Here is a 20124-nt window from a genome sequence, read left to right on the forward strand (position 1 = left end):
TGCTGAGATGTTGTGATGCATACATAGCTATAACAAATATTTTCCACAAATAACGTAGTAAAACTTTTTCACTACACCAGAACACAGTGTGATTGTGGTTTGTTATGTGTCCCAGTGAAAAGCGGATTCTTTAGTACTGGCCAAAGAAGTGGAATTCAGAAGCTTGGAAAAACATCACTTCTCCCGTCAGATACGGTATTACCTAATCTTATTATTGTGCTGAACATACTACCTCGTCTTTTGCAGAAGCAAAGCAAGACACATACAAACGAACAGTGATGTTTAGATGGTAAGTTGCTAAGATTAACTATAAAAATGGAGTGGATAGCAGTCCTTTTCAGGCCTGACGTGAATTCCTCGCTCCTTGTTGAAATTACGTTAAAGCGGAATCCAACTCGCAGCAGCAATCGAAAGGATTAGTGCGCTATGAATCCAATGAATAAATTACATTAAATTAAGTTTTAATAGGATTTATAATCTATTTCACCAAGTATGTAATACCCTTGTAGCTTATTTATTTAAAATTCAAATAAGTGCCTCGGCGAGTCGCACAAGGATCCGGACGCGTATAATGAAGGCGCCCCCATCTTTGATGTTCCGTTAATTGGAAAACAAGAGACTTTTGAGGGAGGCGCGGCCGCCTCTCCCCATCGAAAAATGCGTCCCGCAGCGGCAATGGCGCATATAAATACAGCTCCGAGCAACTCCCGTTTAGGCTGCAGCAAATTCGCTTTCATTCTTGACACCGTTGAAACAGACTGAGTCGATTCTACTGCGCTAGCTGTGTGTGTGTGTGTGTGTGTGTGTGTGTGTGTGTGTGTGTGTGTGTGTGTGTGGTACACTGTAAACCTACTTATGAGACATTTTCTCTCTTAATATTATCAGTTTTATATTCAATTATGATTCTAGACTGCAATTCTAGTGGTGTAAATTTTAGTAAGGGATAAAAGATTATTATTTTAATTACAACTTTGAAGGTTATTTGATTAATTACCTTAATTCCTTAGTGTAGTGAAATTAAGGTTGAAGTTGAACTTAATTCTATTGCTGAATCTATCACTCTGGTGAGTGAGTGAGTGTGTGTGTGTGTGTGTGTGTGTGTGTGTGTGTGTGTGTGTTTATTGTTTTTTTGAGTGGGTGTATGTGTATGTATGAGAAAGAGTGAAGTATAGAGAGAGAGAGGAAAGAAATTGTCGGTGTGCACAGGACATCTTGCGTTACCTAATATTACTGTTTCAAAACTCCGCGTATAAAAACGGAATGTTTCCGAGGCTCATACCTCGGCTTCTGTTGGTATATACAAAGGTAGCGTCAAGCGTTTTAGACAGAATTTTGGCTAGGAATCATTTGTATAACAAATACGAGAATGATCTTAGTGCCATGGTCATACTGTACAGTGTCAAAGTATAAACTTACGTACTTCTCCCTCCTGAAACAAATTGACCAAATTGGTTGCTTCATTCTGCATTTGGCGTGGTCTACGGTGAGCCTTGAAGAGCTTATGAAGGCACCACTACCTCATGGATGGTCCCTTAGAAAACCACATGAAAAGAGATGCCGTTTTATGGTACCAGTGTCAGTGAAAACTAGAGGAGACCGCAGGAGAGAGCAGGACTGAACGAAGGAAAGTGTAGCTGTGAGACAGAGGTAGTGACAGTTGGGGAGCCACGAACAGATAATGGTGAGCGAGGTACAGTTAATGGAGCTGAAGGGGGTGAGATGTAAGTTGAATGTTAAAATTAGCAAGAATTTGTTCGCATGCCGAAATATTTGGGAAAATTTTTAAAGGTGCTGAGGAAGATAGAATGAGTCAGTAGGTAGCTCACTAGTCTTTTAAACAGTAGCATATTCACATTCTTTGTAGTCCCATAGGAGAATTTTTCTGTTTCTTATCTTGGTGCAGTTAACGTGTTAGACAATTTTTATTTTGTTTTACGCTATCCATTAGGACTATTAGTGGGGTGGTCACTGATTTACAATTCTGAGATATAAAAGAAATAACATGAAGCTTGAGCGGCAAATGTGGCACGATGTAACCCCTTTTCTGGTTTGATGCGGCCCGCCACGAATTCCTTTCCTGTACTAACCTCTTCATCTCAGAGTTGCACTTGCAACCTACGTCCTCAATTATTTGCTTGACGTATTCCAATCTCTGTCTTCCTCTACAGTTTTTGCCCTCTACAGCTCCCTCTAGTGCCATGGAAGTCATTCCCTCATGTCTAAGCAGATGTCCTATCATCCTGTCCCTTCTCCTTATCAGTGTTTTCCACGTATTCCATTCCTCTCCGATTCTGCGTAGAACCTCCTCATTCCTTACCTTATCAGTCCACCTAGTTTTCAACATTCGTCTATAGCACCACATCTCAAATGCTTCTATTCTCTTCTGTTCCGGTTTTCCCACAGTCCCTGTTTCACTACCATACAATGCTGTACTCCAGACGTACATCCTCAGAAATTTCTTCCTCAGATTAAGGTCGGTATTTGATATTAGTAGACTTCTCTTGGCCAGAAATACCCTTTTTGCCATAGCGAGTCTGCTTTTGATGTCCTCCTTGCTGCGTCCGTCATTGGTTATTTTACTGCCTAGGTAGCAGAATTCCTTAACTTCATTGACTTCGTGACCATCAATCCTGATGTTAAGTTTCTCGCTGTTCTCATTTCTACTACTTCTCATTACCTTCGTCTTTCTCCGATTTACTCTCAAACCATACTGTGTACTCATTAGACTGTTCATTCCGTTCAGCAGATCATTTAATTCTTCTTCACTTTCACTCAGGATAGCAATGTCATCAGCGAATCGTATCATTGGTATCCTTTCACCTTGTATTTTAATTCCACTCCTGAACCTTTCTTTTATTTACATCATTGCCTCCTCGATGTACAGATTGAAGAGTAGGGGCGAAAGGCTACAGCCTTGTCTTACACCCTTCTTAATACGAGCACTTTGTTCTTGATCGTCCACTCTTATTATTCTCTCTTGGTTGTTGTACATATTGTATATGACCCGTCTCTCCTTACAGCTTACCCCTACATTTTTCAGAATCTCGAACAGCTTGCACCATTTTATATTGTCGACGCTTTTACCAGGTCGACAAATCCTATGAATGTGTCTTGATTTTTCTTTAGCCTTGCCTCCATTATTAGCCGTAACGTCAGAATTGCCTCTTTCATGCCTTTACTTTTCCTAAAGCCAAACTGATCGTCACCTAGCGCATTCTCAATTTTCTTTTCCATCCTTCTGTATATTATTCTTGTAAGCAGCTTCGATGCATGAGCTGTTTAGCTGATTGTGCGATAATTCTCGCACTTGTCAGCTCTTGTCGTCTTCGGAATTGTGTGGATGATGCTTTTCCGAAAGTCAGATGGTATGTCGCCAGACTCATATATTCTACACACCAACGTGAATAGTCGTTTTGTTGCCACTTCCCCTAAAGATTTTAGAAATTCTGATGGAATGTTATCTATCCCTTCTGCCTTATTTGACCGTAAGTCCTCCAAAGCTCTTTTAAATTCCGATTCTAATACTGGATCCCCTATCTCTTCTACATCGACTCCTGTTTCTTCTTCTATCACATCAGACAAATCTTCACCCTCATAGAGGCTTTCAATGTATTCTTTCCACCTATCTGCTCTCTCCTCTGCAAGTAACAGTGGAATTCCCGTTGCACTCCTAATGTTACCACCGTTGCTTTTAATGTCACCAAAGGTTGTTTTGACTTTCCTGTATGCTGAGTCTGTCGTTCCGACAATCATATCTTTTTCGATGTCTTCACATTTTTCCTGCAGCCATTTCGTCTTATCTCCCCTGCACTTCCTGTTTATTTCATTCCTTAGCTTCTTGTATATCTGTATTCCTGATTTTCCCGGAACATGTTTGTACTTCCTCCTTTCATCAATCAACTGACGTATTTCTTCTGCTACCCATGGTTTCTTCGCAGCTACCTTCTTTGTACCTATGATTTCCTTCGCAACTTCTGTGGTGGCCCTTTTTAGAGACGTCCATTCTTCTTCAACTGTGTTGCCTACTACGCTATTCCTTATTGCTGTATCTATAGCGTTAGAGAACTTCAAACATATCTCGTCATTCCTTAGAACTTCGGTATCCCACTTATTTGCGCATTGATTCTTCCTGACTCAATTCGCTAAGAAGTGGGATACGGAAGTTTTAAGTTATGACTACTTTTACTATAAGGATGACGCACATTCAACCCACCCAAAATACAAGGAATTTGCGTCCATTATCGTGATAGACTGCTCAAAGGAAAATGGAACTGTTAAATTGAGGTCGATAGGCGTCTGAATAGATTTTGCATCGTGAGAAAATTCGCCAAGGAATTATTACTACATTACCATGTGATCAATTATTCAACACTCACAGGAACAGTGCAACAAAGTGTATAAAATAACAGATGCTGCAACACATGTAGAGCATTTCTCGATGACACCTCCAAGTGTTTTTGATGTTGCTGGGCAACAGTGGTACAATAATTTTTAAATGAACATCCCGCCATTTGACTGTATTTTTACAGTCAAATGGCGGTTGGTCCATTCAAAAACTTGTAAGTATGAACGTCATTATAAACACTCAAGGCTTCTACACTGAATACGAGCAGTTTGTGTTTAAAGATATTGCCACTCACTAAGGTCTGAAATTAGCTATCGGAATAGTGTGGGACACCCGTCTGTTGATACCATATGCACTGATTTTCGTCCAATGGGATATCATCCATCAAGTGCAGGGCAGATCTGTTGGGATTAGTAGGCACTTGCTGATATTTAGTGTCCCATCCAACAACACTGCTAAAGACCAGTGTCCTTGTATATCCAATTCCTTCAGTTACCCCAGAGTTTCATCTGATCAGTAAGCATATTTGCTAAGATTTACTGATGGGTTCTACGACACAATTCATCCAGAAACAAAATCTTGGATAGAATGGCTCCATCACTTAGCAGTTTTCGGGACGGCAATCGGAGAACTATAAACGATTTTGAACGTCATGTAGCTATCGATGGAACGCAGTGTTTAAAAAACTGATTGTATTGGAATGTGGCATTAGCAGGATACCACTCTGGCTGTCCCCACTCTCAAATTCAAGCTACCTTGTGAAGACTTATGGACAGTGGGTTCCCACTGGTAAAACCATTAGTTTTGTTGGTCTCATTAGCTACTGGTCGTTTTCGATGGCGTATTTTATTCTTCGGGCTTAGGGGTTCGTGACTCTTTCCTGCTCCTTTGTGTAATGGTTGCTAAGAAAGCGTGAGGAATTCGCAGATAACCGCACCACTACTGTTGAACAGTGCGCTAGGTTAATTAACTCTTAAGGTCAACTAACATTTTTATAATTGCAAGACTAAGTCCGAAAGTGTGGAAAGGCACGTCAAAAGATCAGCTGAACCTAATTACTCAACATCTTATCGTTTGATCGTTTGCTTACAGATTTGTTGCTGACGCATGTACGGGACGTCGTGGAGGCATACGTATAGATACAAGGACGGCTGGTGACGCATGCAGAGGCTTGCTGTTGAGGCTCGATGACCCGCTTGCATAGCAAGACGTATGAATTATCACACTGTAACTTACTACCCTCGGTGCTAGCAATGAACATTCGACGTCTGATTAGTTTCGTACAGTATATCAAGTATTCCATGAAGTTTCAGAACTGCACATGTAGTACCTCTTCAAGCGTGCGCCTGTGAGCTATAGATGGAGAAATATTCGAATTGGACGCGTAGCTTAATGGAGGTCACATATGTAGCAGCTGTCTTTGCGTATGCGTTTTCGCGCCAATTTTTTGTGTAAAGGTAGCAATGTGAACCAGCAGTCCCCGGTGCAAAACACTCACCTGAAGGTGGCTGAAGGGTTGTCAGCCGAAATATCGTGGTAAGAACCCGATGTTACCTGGTTGCAATCTCGAAACTGCATGGAATACTCTTTTCCCCCGGAAATTTTCAAGTGTCTTGAACTACTTTTGTTTAGAAGGAGGATTTAGATCCGCATTTATACGGTAAGTGTTAGTTTTATTTGTCGAGCAGCATGAGTTAGTATGCCTCCGAAGTTATTTAGACCATATTAACACCATGAGCAGTTGGTCTTCTTTAGTCATAACGTAACTACATCCAGACCTGTGTGATTCACGCTCCTGATTTCGCCTTTGTGTATTTTGCGTTGCTGCTTTACTTACACTCATGCTGATCACTTTTTGGTTGCGTGCAGTAGTTTAATGTCTCGATATACATCAGGAATGGTGGAGCAGAGGGACAACCCGTGGAAGCAACAATTTCGGTGCTATCAAAAACTAGAATACGTAGAAATTCTGTTGGTATGTGGCCTTCACTGACGAATAGAAGAAAGGCTCCGAAACAGAAACGTTACTGGACCCCGCCCTTATCATATCTCAGGCCTGTTCCATTCAGGTTTAGTATTCAGTAAGTCAAGTGCTTCAACTGAGTACCACAAGAGGTTAAATATAATTACAGCCCACAAGGCGATAAGTTACACAAGTTCAGAATTCAGCAGATATTAAGGGTAAACTTTATCTGTCTACGTCAAACATTCGTCACTTTTTCCGCTTTAACGGAGTGGAAACTGTAACGCGATATATTTCCTCATTATGGATTTATTTGTGATTTCTTGCCTTAACTGGCTCTCCCTTTGTTTGTACAAATGCATTATCCAGAACTGTTTTCGTGCTTTATTCGTTCAGTGTTGTGTAGGCTACATTCTCTCACCACTGACATACAGTTTATTTGTGATTTTAGAAATTTTTCCCAAAATTTGGTGACAGACGTTCTGACCGATCTCTTTCAGAAAGTCTGTCGGCCCATGTTTAGCTCACGCTCAATGGCAAATTCGAATACTGACATTCTGCTGAATGCCAGTTAATAAATATGGAATATCTCCACGAATAAGCGTCGGATATAGTTCCCCCTTTACCCAGTCATTGAATCAAAAGACTGTAATGCCTGTAGTGTAGCCATTCTCTCATAATATACAGGGTGTTTGGGGAAAATGTGACATATTCTTAAGGGTCCTACTATTGGTCAAAACTAGAAGAAAAGATATGATATCGATATACGGGTAAACCAAAGCCGTTGAATTGTGGGACGCCCTTGCCTGTAGTTACCATGTGTCCGTTAAGTAGAAGTAGACACTATGGGCAATGCTGCATGTGGGTACCATGGGTCCTGATGAACCCGCAATGAATCACGCTCCGTCTCAAATACGCCTGTCTCCATTCGGACTGCGTCACATGCAAGGGTCTCACGCTCCTATAACGACTGTACATTGTCGAAGGGTTGGGCACACACCAATGCCTTTAAAGGTTCTCATAACCAGAAATTCGATTCAAATCCGGTGAGCGAAGAAGCAATGTTATCGGGAGACCTCGATCAATCCCTCGCCAATGAAAGATTGTGGCGAGCAACCACGAAGCGTTATGGTGAGGTCATGTCACACGATCCGTGGAAAATGCGGTAGTGCCCGTCGTGCACAAACCTCTGTCGTTAACTTTGTGCAAGGGTAACGTTTTACAGTTGCGCTGCTAGTTTATGGCACAGAAATCAGTGATACACAGTAAGTGGTAATGATTTCGTTACAGCATGCATCATTACGGGTCCGTCAACGATCTTGATGTTTAACCTCAATGACTGCTCGCGGATTTGTGTCTGTACACACGTACGTATTGTGATAATTTACAAAGCATCTTACTGCATTATGTGGTGTTACTCAGTAGGAGGTAAAAAGTTTGTGATAAAAATTAACATTCTAAAAAGTCGTAGGAGGCACGGATCTATTAGAGAAACATAACTACTATTTTGTATATCAATCACATATGATCATTGAAAATGTCAGAATTATTGCTGTATAAGAATAAGTGAATTTTTATAAGCTTTTTTGTCATCCTTATCGAGACAGTATATTTTCTTGTTCTGACGAATGTGTGAGATCTACAAACCTACTGACTTGCATGTGTATTCTAGGCGCAAGATATAAGATATAAAACATACAAGTGTTTGCGCATTAATTCATCATAGAGTACGGCGGTCAGAACCAGTTCTAAGCCAAGAAATCTTAGCATCATTAATGTTTAATGCGCCGCTATTCCAGATAACACGAGAATAACTGTTGAAAGGAATGTGACGTAACAGACGTTAAACAATTATTACGAGAAGCTAAAAGATAAAAACTCGAGCTTCAGAATATTTGCTCACAGTGGACTGCCTGACCGCGTCAACAAACTGAGATACGGAGCTTCTCAACAAAGACGACTCACCACAGCCTCATAATATTACGTAAAAATAACATTTCAATTAATAGTGTATCGTTTCCTCATAAGACGGACTGCAGCACCGTATAGTACACACTACTCGACACAAGCAAAACCATCATACATCAAAAGAAGTTGCTTCGTGGATATAAGCTTCGCTCGCATAGAGTGTAGGCTCTAAAGAGATTTTTTTTCGAATTTTTATATTGTTCACAAATTGTAAAACCTTCTAAGCTTTTCACGCTATGAAAGAGCATATAATCATGGTCATTTCTGAATGTACTTCTGACCAAAAAGCGATTATGGTAGCAGGAGTCCAAAGTTTTTGTTAACCACGCCTTTTCGGTTATTATTGTGATATTTCCCTAGCAACTTTAATGCCCTAACAAATATTTCTTTATATTTAACCGAGAAGTGAAATACCAGTTCTCATACATTACGCTTTAAAATTTGCTTAATGTAATGAATTTTTTTCTTAAGTATTTTCATCCTCTGTTGCATTCTCTTAGGGATTGAATTTCCCGAAACACGAATCTTTTTCATGTCTAACCAAGAAGTTAGATTCCAGTTGTCACAGATGTAGCCTTAAAAATCCTTTAGCAGTCTTTAGTATTTGCTTACTTTCAAAAAAACTTCCACACACCATTTTACCCCCTCAATGGTTCAATTTCCAAAAATGCTGAAACACTTATTGTGACTGAGGAACCAAAAATCAGTTTCCGTATTTCTGACTTTAAAATACTCTTAATGGCGACATACTTTCAAAAAGCCTTTAATCCTCTATTTCGAATAATTCCTTCTCAAAGGTACCTACAGTATAAGATCCACATCCTCTCCAGACCTCAAGTTTCTATCTTTAGAGGTTTGGGCGGGGCGATGGCGACTCAGTGAATCAGTCTGATCCTATTTCACCCCCTTACAGGTTTATTTTCCAAAATCACTGAAACACGAATTTTTTTCATCTATAACTGAGAAGCGAAACAGCAGAATTCAAAATATTCAGCTTCAAAAATGCTTTCGCAATGAAATATTTCCATACAACTTATCATCCCCTATTTCAACTCTTTACGGGTTGCATTTCCAAAAACGGTGACTTGTGTATGTTTTAATTCTAACAGAGAAGCCAGCCAAATACAAATTTTTATAGATTTATCCTTGAAAATGCCTGCATAATGAAATATTTCCATAAAAACTTTCATCCCCCCGTTTCATCCCCATAGTGGTAAAATTTCCAAAAACAGTGAAACATGACATTTCTTATTTACAACTGAGAAGTCAGTTTTAAATGTTCATAGGTTTAACTCTAAAAATTGTTTAACAATAAAACATTTCCATAAGGAACCTCATTCCTTACTTCACACCTTAGAGTTGGAATTTCGAAAAGTCCCTTCTTAAACGACGCCGGCAGTGTAAGATCTACACCTTCTCCAGATTTCAAGTTTCTATCCTTAGGAATATGGGCTGGGCAATGATAAGTTAGTCCCTCAGTCAGTACATTGCCTTTGATATGCAGAGAAGGTGAATATTTCTTCTCGATTTGACCGATACTATCATCTGCAGGAATATGAGACACATTTTTTGAAATACCCTGTTTATGTGAAGCACAAACATGATGAAGGTGGCCTGAATTGTGGCTGCAACAACGGTGGCTTTGCCACATAGCGCGTGGAAAAATGCACAGAAAAATTTAATTTGACGTGATACCAGGTAATGGTGACATTTGCAGCACTTACCAGTGTCCCTCACCCAATAGTTGATGGACGTCGGGGAGGCTTCCACGTTGCACTCGAGCGTGACGTCAGTGCCCAGCGGCGCACCAACCAGCTGGTTCGGTACCTGAATCACTGGGTGGACTGAAACACAGTTCAACAGCATTTTAGGCATTCATTACTGGCGTACTGGCAACAGGATATTCAACCATTATTCTACGTTTCAGTATCTACAGACGAAACGGTTCTGAATAGAGGTCTCTACTCATTCAAGTTGCTCCTATTGTTCACCTTCTAAATAAACTGATCGTTAAATACTTTGGGCGAACGATTGTATTAACTGTACGTCTTCAGCAACATGCCTGCAAACATTGCATTTCGAATGCGAAAATTGCCACGCGTTTTGTGGTGGTGTCTTCGTGGGCTATAAGAAGTGCAAGACCGTGTCCATGTGTAACGCAGTAAGGGAAAGCGAAACGATACGTTTTTCCAGTGTATTTACCGAAGGGCCAATAAGAAATGCGTAATCAGAAGTACGGGCATGGAGTGTCGTATAATGAAATTAGTGGTACCCCTTGAAATATTGCCGCCGAGTATTTTTAACGTCGAAACTTACTTTAAAAAAAGCCGAAAGCACTCAATCCAGAATATATAGTGCAAATGACAACCTATTTAACAATCCGGAAACACAGAACACTTTTTTCAAATTATTCCGTTTTGCATCTACAAACAATCCATTTTCAGATCCATCTATTCCCGAGATTACACATCAAATACTTTGGTGCGTCCACACAAATAAAAGCTTTCTTTACATGTGGAGGCTAGTTAGCCCCGAACTGACGAGTTCTCACTGCTCAACTCAACTACTCTTCTTGAGATAGTTTAAATGTGTGCAAAATCGTCCCAGTCTTCTCTTTAGTACACTCAGGCTCCGAACCAACGGTTGGGCAATTTATTAAAGCAACTGAGGCAGAAATTGATGTTCATAATTCCCTTTAATTAGTCATGTTCGCAATATACTGAAACGAATTATTTACACAAGAACGAAGAAATCTGTAGAAGACGACCTCGTGGGAGATCAGCATAGATTACGGAGCAATGTACACTCCTGGAAATTGAAATAAGAACACCGTGAATTCATTGTCCCAGGAACGGGAAACTTTATTGACACATTCCTGGGGTCAGATACATCACATGATCACACTGACAGAACCATAGACACATAGACACAGGCAACAGAGCATGCACAATGTCGGCACCAGTACAGTGTATATCCACCTTTCGCAGCAATGCAGGCTGCTATTCTCCCATAGAGACGATCGTAGAGATGCTGGATGTAGTCCTGTGGAACGGCTTGCCATGCCATTTCCACCTGGCGCCTCAGCTGGACCAGCGTTCGTGCTGGACGTGCAGACCGCGTGAGACGACGCTTCATCCAGTCCCAAACATGCTCAATGGGGGACAGATCCGGAGATCTTGCTGGCCTGGGTAGTTGACTTACACCTTCTAGAGCACGTTGGGTGGCACGGGATACATGCGGACGTGCATTGTCCTGTTGGTAGAGCAAGTTCCCTTGCTGGTCTAAGAATGGTAGAACGATGGGTTCGATGACGGTTTGGATGTACCGTGCACTATTCAGTGTCCCCTCGACGATCACCAGAGGTGTACGGCCAGTGTAGGAGATCGCTCCCCACACCATGATGCCGGGTGTTGGCTCTGTGTGCCTCGGTCGTATGCAGTCCTGACTGTGGCGCTCACCTACACGACGCCAAACACGCATACGACCATCATTGGCACCAAGGCAGAAGCGACTCTAATCGCTGAAGACGACACGTCGCCATTCGTCCCTCCATTCACGCCTGTCGCGACACCACTGGAGGCGGGCTGCACGATGTTGGGGCGTGAGCGGAAGACGACGGGACCGTAGCCCAGCTTCATGGAGACGGTTGCGAATGGTCCTCGCCGATACCCCAGGAGCAACAGTGTCCCTAATTTGCTGGGAAGTGGCGGTGCGGTCCCCTACGGCACTGCGTAGGATCCTACGGTCTTGGCGTGCATCCGTGCGTCGCTGCGGTCCGGTCCCAGGTCGACGGGCACGTGCACCTTCCGCCGACCACTGGCGACAACATCGATGTACTGTGGAGACCTCATGCCCCACGTGTTGAGCAATTCTGCGGTACGTCCACCCGGCCTCCCGCATGCCCACTATACGCCCTCGCTCTAAGTCCGTCAACTGCACATACGGTTCACGTCCACGCTGTCGCGGCATGCTACCAGTGTTAAAGACTGCGATGGAGCTCCGTATGCCACGGCAAACTGGCTGACACTGACGGCGGCGGTGCACAAATGCTGCGCAGCTAGCGCCATTCGACGGCCAACATCGCGGTTCCTGGTGTGTCCGCTGTGCCGTGCGTGTGATCATTGCTTGTAGAGCCCTCTCGCTGTGTCCGGAGCAAGTATGGTGGGTCTGACACACCGGTGTCAATGTGTTCTTTTTTCCATTTCCAGGAGTGTAGGAACACGTGAGACAAAATTGACCCAACAACTTATGTTAGAACGCAGATGTAAGAAAAGCAATGCTACATTTATAATTTTTATAGATTCAGAGAAAGTTTCTGGCAGTATTCGCTGGAACTGACTTAACGACATCCTAAAGGTAACGGGGACATAAAACAGGGATCGGAAGGTCATGTACAACGAGTACATAAACACTTACACAAGTCGAAAGACATGATAGGGAAGCAGTGGTTAAGACGGGTGTGGGGAGAGATTCTAGCCTATCCACGATGTCATTCAATATGAAAGGGTACAAGCAGTAAAATAATCTTAGGACAGATTTGGAGAGGCAATTAAAGTTCAGGGACAAGAAGTAAAACTTTGAGGTTTACCTGGTTTACCAATGACAATGTAATCCTGTCACAGATGGAGAAGGGCTCGGCTGAACAGACGGACATAAATAGGAGTGAAACAAGAGTAAAGGAATGTAGTTTAGTAATTCAGACGTCGCTGAAAAAAGTAGACTGGGAAATGAGACACCATAAGTGGTACATGAGTTTTGCTATTTTGGCACAATAACCGGCGATGGCCGAAGTAGGGATGGCGAAAAATGGGGACTACCTGTAGCATGAAAAGTGTTTTGTCAAAAGTGAATTTTCTAATATTTAACATAAGTTTAAGTGTTACGCAGTTGATTCGCATGGCTTTTTCTTGGGGAGGGGGTTGCTCTGTACTGAAGTAAAAAATGGACAATAAGCAGTTCACACAAGAAGAGATAAGAGGCTCTTTAAATGATTTGCTACAGAAATGATACTGAAGATTGGAGAGGTAGATAAAGTAATGAGATGGAACTGGGTGGAATTAAGAGAAAGAACTTTATGACAGAAGTTGACTAAAAGAAGGATCGGTTGATACGTACGAAACACTCGTCAGTTTGGAGAAAGATGTGGGTGATGAAAGTCGTAGAATGACACGAAGATATGAACACAATAATCATATTCAAATGAATATGGGTTGCAGTAGTAATTTGGAAGTAAAGCTGCAATAAACCAGTCTTCGGGCTGATGACCGCTGCAACAACTCACATTCAAGTATTACGCTGAAACACATTCACTACATTTCCAATAATGGATTAAGTAATTTACGCACGAGAAACTAAATCATATCAAAGGACACGGCCCAGCAGAATGATTGTATGAAGTGGATCAAGAGAAAGATAAAGCAGGCACATCGAATATACAGTTAGTGTGCAGTAGTTTTGGTCTGTCGTCTAAACCTTTTGTAAAAGTTGACAATATCTGATGAGATTTACATATGGCAAAATATTTTCATAATTTCGCATATCGTAAACTAGCATTTGCAGTTGTGCTTATGTGATGTATACTAAATTATACATCTGACACTGCCGATCACTTGCTGTACTCTTTTAATTGTGAAATGGCAATCAGTTACTTCGTTTTAAAATTTCTTCACGATCGCTAAAAAGTCTCTGGAGCGCTCTAGACTGTATAGAGGAGATTATCAGAGACCGGTTGCCAGGTACAAGCAATATATTTCCAATAGCAGAAGAAAGTTTGTTTAATCAAACAATAGTATACGTGTAGCAATCAATTCCTGAAGCAACAAATTAAGATACTGTTTTGAAATCCCGAGCATCCTGTCTGAGGTAAACAATAAACCATATATATACTGACGGTAAAAAATTGCAGTACCAAGAAGAAGTTGTGAGACATAAACGGTAGTTGGTAGACGTGTTTCTACATCTGAACAATGATGTTTATTTAAATTTCTCTCCAGTCGCATAAGAGTGTCGCTGCAACAGTCGTTAGCGATAGTTCTCTTGAAGACTGGACGTGGTAAGGTGATGTTAGTCGACAATGCCTTTATGGCGACAAAGACGCTATTATCAACACCTCACTGACTTCGAACGACGTCGTATGATAGGGCTACGAGCAGCTGGATGTTTCTTCTGCAGTACTGCAGAAAGACTGTGCAGGAATGTAGCCACTGTACATGAATGCTGGTAGAGGTGGTCACGAGAATGTACGCTAGCGAGAAGATCGGGCATCGAAAGGCCAATTGACACTACCGAGAGGGATGACCATCGTATTCGCCGTATGTCTCTGCCGCATCCTACTGCATCTGGAGAAGCAATTTGAGCAGCAGCTGTCATCACAGTGACACAATGAACTGTTACAAACCGGTTACTTCAAGGTCAGCAGCGAGCCAGGCACTCTGTACCCCTAACGGCCACCTTCTGTGACTTCAGTCGTATCAAGCGGAAGCTTGATAGTGTCAGAAGTTCCATGCGGCATTTCGCGGAAGATGCTATAGTAACAGAGAAGTTGCAGCATTAGAAAATTACAGCGAAATGCAGGAAGATCTGCAGCGGATAGGCACTTGGTGCAGAGAGTGGCAACTGACCCTTAACATAGACAAATGTATTATATTGCGAATACATAGAAATTAGGATCCTTTATTGTATGATTATATGATAGCGGAACAAACACTGGTAACAGTTACTTCTGTAACATATCTGGGAGTATGCGTACGGAACGATTTGAAGTGAAATGATCATATAAAATTAATCGTTGGTAAGGCGGGTGCCAGGTTGAGATTCATTGGGAGAGTCTTTAGAAAATGTAGTCCATCAACAAAGGAGGTGGCTTACAAAACACTCGTTCCAACTATACTTGAGTATTTGCTCACCAATGTGGGATCCGTACCAGGTCGGGTTGACAGAGGAGATAGAGAAGATCCGAAGAAGAGCGCCGCGTTTCGTCACAGGGTTATCTGGTAAGCGTGATAGCGTTACGATGATGTTTAGCAAACTCAAGCGGCAGACTCTGCAAGACAGGCGCTCTGCATCGCGGTGTAGCTTGCTGTCCAGATTTCGAGAGGGTGCGTTTCTGGATGAGGTAGCGAATATATTGCTTCCCCCTACTTATACCTCCTGAGGAGATCACGAATGTACAATTAGAGAGATTCGAGCGTGCACGGAGGCTTTACGGCAGTCGTTATTCCCGCGAACCATACGCGACTGGAACAGGAAAGGGAGGTAACGAAAATGGCACATAAAGTGCCCTCCGCCACACACTGTTGGATGCCTTGCGGAGTATAAATGTACACGTAGATGTAGATGTAGAAGCTCATTGTCGGGCAGGATGGAGTTTTGTTGTGTTTCTTGATGAGAGCTCGTTCTGCATCGTTGCCATTAAAGGCCGTATGTTGGTTAAAAGGAGGCCAGTTGAGGACTTGCACACGACAAGTCTGCGTGCTAGACCCACTGGACCTAAAGATAGCAGGAACACTCTCCTAGCTATCTCACGCGTCTTGACTGCTAAATAGTACATCATTCTGGTGATTCCACCTATCGTGCTGCCATTCATGAACATATTTCCGAATGGTGTTTGCCACAGGCACCTAAAAAGCTATTACCTATACAACACAGTGCATGCCGTTTGCATGCTTGCATGCATGCATCCTCTTCCATTAACTTGTGATCTTGCAAATGTTAATCACTTTAATACCTAGACAAATGTATTCCCGAAATTTCATTACTCTACATTAACTATTTTTTGGTGTTGCGAAACCGTTGGTGTATATATGCTACGGGTGGTAGGGTGGTTTAATTACTTTTGGTGTTGCGAAACCGTTGGTGTATATATGCTACGGATGGTAGGGTGGGTCAAATGATTGACACACATACTCACAGTGCACGTTGACCATGACTCGCTTGCTGACAGACGGGGGTACGCCGTTCGACGCGATGCACAGGTACGCCCCCATCTCGGAGCGGGACACCTTGGTCAGCTTCAGCACCTCTCCCTGGTATATGGGCACTGCAACAGATGGAGCCATTAATAGCAGCAGGAAGAGACCACACCGTAAGAGATTCGCACTGGAAAATAATCTCTCAAGCATCGTTCATATTACACACAGTAGAGCCGAAATACACCGACAAAATCTCGGAAGTTCTTCAGGGACATTTCGTAACGATATTGGTCTAAGAGAACTGTGGCCTCCAGTAAGTTGTTACAGGGTAATGGTGTAATTATGATTTATTCCGTTTGTTACTACATTAAATTTTGTACTCATGTGGACCGACAACGTCATATAAGGACATTAAATGTTATTCTAGGACACCAAGACGCTGCGCTTTTCAATTATGTTTTCTGTTAAAATAGGCCTACTTCACCCGTGCCTGGCATCTGTGGAAAGTACATAGTTTGGGGTAAAATTTCAGATTCTGAAATAGCTAATTTAACATATTATAGAAATATGCTTTGCTACGTAAATCAGGTGGTCTTGATATTCATTTGACATCGATGTCTCATTTTCGATCACTACTGTTTAAGTTTGTTCCTTTGGTGCTGATGGAGCTACAGCAGGTGTTAAACTTAGCTGGAGGAGTTATTTCTGTAGTTATCGAATTATGAAAGTTTATTTCATAAAAACGTTGCTTGACAGTTGTATTGACTGCTGTGTAATACTTTGCTAAGCAACTGTGCAGGACTATCTATTTTGTCAATGACTGGACGGACAGAGACTAATATTACATGAATTTTCGGATGTTCAAATAATTTAAGTGTTCTAGGATTGATTAACAAACACATTCCATTCGACCTGCTTCTGTAACTGTAATGTTGGTATCTGTATTACCCGTAGTTCTTCTCGGAACATTCAGCCTTTGAATTTTGACAGTTACTACTTGCAATATGTGCTACATGTCACATTCGAAAGCTCACTGCGTTAGTTACTAAATAACCGTCAGAAACTTATAGCGCAGTAACAAAGTAATACTTAAAACACTGTACTTGTATCAGATGCTTTCTGTTCACTTCCCGGAAATAATCGTCTTTTTTCTGTGGCCATTCATAGTTTACATCTTTCTGACCCTGGTTCCCGGAGAGCCAATATATCGGAATAATATAACGAATTTCATTTTGCGTTCTCTAATAACAGATCTACACATCAGTAAGTTATTCATGTATTGTACAGATGTAAAATAACTGTACACATCCATTGTGGTAGAAGCATAAGGAATTCTCGTGGTAATAGACTTTAATATGCGCAAAGTTCTATGCATTCAATGCTGGAATTAATTCTCATAACCAGAAAATATGTAGTAAGAAATAAGATGGTGAAGTGTAGTTTCTGACCCTTTGTATCGCAAAAGTTCCTGCACTTTCTCATGGTGTTATAGATTGTGATACAATTGTTACATTTTTCGTATGGAGACTACCTTCCCGGAGACATTCCTGGTGCTCTTAGAAATGTGTGGACTATGTGATGATACCTCTTATCATTCGATGCCTCCCTCGCATCAACACACTCTGATGCATAAGATCACCCTAAAGACACCAATGAGACCGAATGTTTGTACTTGCATATAAAGCTGAGCAATTTTCAGTGTGATATTCATCCCACAAACCCCAATGAGACCGAATGTTTGCACTCGCGGCTTGTGATTTTGTTTGGGCTAGTATAACAGGCCACAAAAGAAGCAGCTGTTGTAATTACGACCAGATTTTTATCAAAATACAGGAATATAACATCACGTTCCCACCGGAGCACATCGTCACCGGCGAGCCTGAAACCTAGGGTAGCTCGTACTAGTCAGTTTAAGACGTAGGAAGATGCACATTTTAGTGTGTTATTCTTCATCTACTCCGAGCATAACTCATGACGAATTAATTCGCAGATAAATGACGGCTGTCACTATCCAACGGTCAACAATTTTTCGTTAGGTGATTACGTTGCTATGAGGAGGTGAGCTGATGTACTGCGCACTTCCCGATGGCAATGTGGTCGCTTGCCGAAATATTGTCCACTTTGTACAGTGACATCCGGCCGTTCACTTGTGAACTATTTTACTACGAAAATTTTAGTACGATATTATTCAACGGTTAAGTGTTTCTACATCTACATGACTACTATGCAATTCACATTTAAGTGCATGGCAGAGGGTTCATCGTACCACAATCATACTATCTCTCTACTATTCCACTCCCGAACAGCGAGCGGGAAAAACGAACACCTAAACTTTTCTCTTCGATCTCTGATTTCTCTTATTTTATTTTGATGATCATTCCTAGCTTTGTAGGTTGGGCTCAACAAAATATTTTCGCATTCGGAAGAGAAAGTTGGTGACTGAAATTTCGTAAAAAGGTCTCGCCGCGACGAAAAACGTCTATGCTTTAATGACTTCCATCCCAACTCGTGTATCATATCTGCCACACTCTCTCCCCTATAACGTGATAATACAAAACGAGCTGCCCTTTTTTGCACCCTTTCGATGTCCTCCGTCAATCCCACCTGGTAAGGATCCCACACTGCGCAGCAATATTCTAACAGAGGACGAACGAGTGTAGTGTAAGCTGTCTCTTTAGTTGACTTGTTGAATCTTCTAAGTGTCCTGCCAATGAAACGCAACCTTTGGCTCGCCTTCCCCACAATATTATCTATGTGGTCCTTCCAACTGAAGTTGTTCGTAATTTTAACACCCAGGTACTTAGTTGAATTGACAGCCTTGAGAGTTGTACTATTTATCGAGTAACCGAATTCCAACGGAATCCTTTTGGAACTCATGTGGATCATCTCACACTTTTCGTTATTTAGCGTCAACTGCCACCTGACACACCATACAGCAATCTTTTCTAAATCGCTTTGCAACTGATACTGGTCTTCGGATGACCTTACTAGACGGTAAATTACAGCATCGTCTAAGAACTGTCTAAGAGAACTGCTCAGATTGTCACCCAGGTCATTTATAGAGGTCCCAGGACGCTTCCCTGGGGAACACCTGATATCACTTCAGTTTTACTCGATGATTTGCCGTCTATTACTACGAACTGCGACCTTCCTGACAGGAAATCACGAATCCAGTCGAACAACTGAGACGATACCCCATAGCTCCGCAGCTTGATTAGAAGTCGCTTGTGAGGAACGGTGTCAAAAGCTTTCCGGAGATCAAGAAATACGGAATCAACTTGAGATCCCCTGTCGATAGCGGCCATTACTTCGTGCGAATATAGCGCTAGCTGCGTTGCATATTACATGTAAACAAAGAATGTGTAAAGTCAACAGTGATCCGCTTTCAACGTTTAGCAGTTGTTACCTGACTGGCCACTTTGTCAATGAGTTTTCTGAGCTGTGAGACTTGAATATGATGCAGTGAGTTTAGTTAGAGAAAGAAACGGCTCAGATGTTACATCCGATTTCGACAACAGGGAGACCGCCGGCCAGCCGTCACACAGAGAATAAGTCGAGTCGTTCACTTAAAGTGGCCAATAAAACCGACCGTCTTTGACAACGCTAAGTCCGGCCATCTGCACAATTTGGAGACGCTGTCAGATGCGGAAACTTCAGGAGGAAGTGTTGTGTAGTTACGATCTATTCTGGAGTTGTGTTAACCGGTAGTCTAGTCGCGGGCACGGTAGCTGGGCGTGTTCGGTCTGAGAGGCGCTAGCCCTCTGTTATAATGAAACCGAGCAAATGAATCAACGATCAACTTGAGCGGATATCTTTTGACGTCCGGCCAGACCAAACGCAACGAACGTTACCAAACAAAATAAAAGAAAAATTAAAAAGGGGTAATCGTCGTGCATTCTAAACTTATAGTCGTGAGTTCGCGTCCAACCGTATCTCTC

General features: G+C 42.0%; 1 protein-coding gene across 1 annotated transcript in view; it reads right to left on the reverse strand.

Annotated features, from left to right (window-relative positions):
• LOC126272458 (lachesin-like) overlaps positions 1-20124 on the reverse strand; it is a 940748-nt gene that overhangs the window by 51767 nt on the left and 868857 nt on the right. The window contains exons 6-7 of the mRNA XM_049975336.1: positions 16186-16314; positions 10001-10120 (exon numbers count right to left, since the gene is read on the reverse strand). Coding sequence (XP_049831293.1) covers positions 10001-10120; positions 16186-16314 — 249 coding nt within the window. The remainder of the gene's footprint in view (positions 1-10000; positions 10121-16185; positions 16315-20124) is intronic.

The sequence above is a fragment of the Schistocerca gregaria genome, chromosome 5 (assembly GCF_023897955.1).
Source record: "Schistocerca gregaria isolate iqSchGreg1 chromosome 5, iqSchGreg1.2, whole genome shotgun sequence".
Lineage (NCBI taxonomy): Eukaryota > Metazoa > Arthropoda > Insecta > Orthoptera > Acrididae > Schistocerca > Schistocerca gregaria.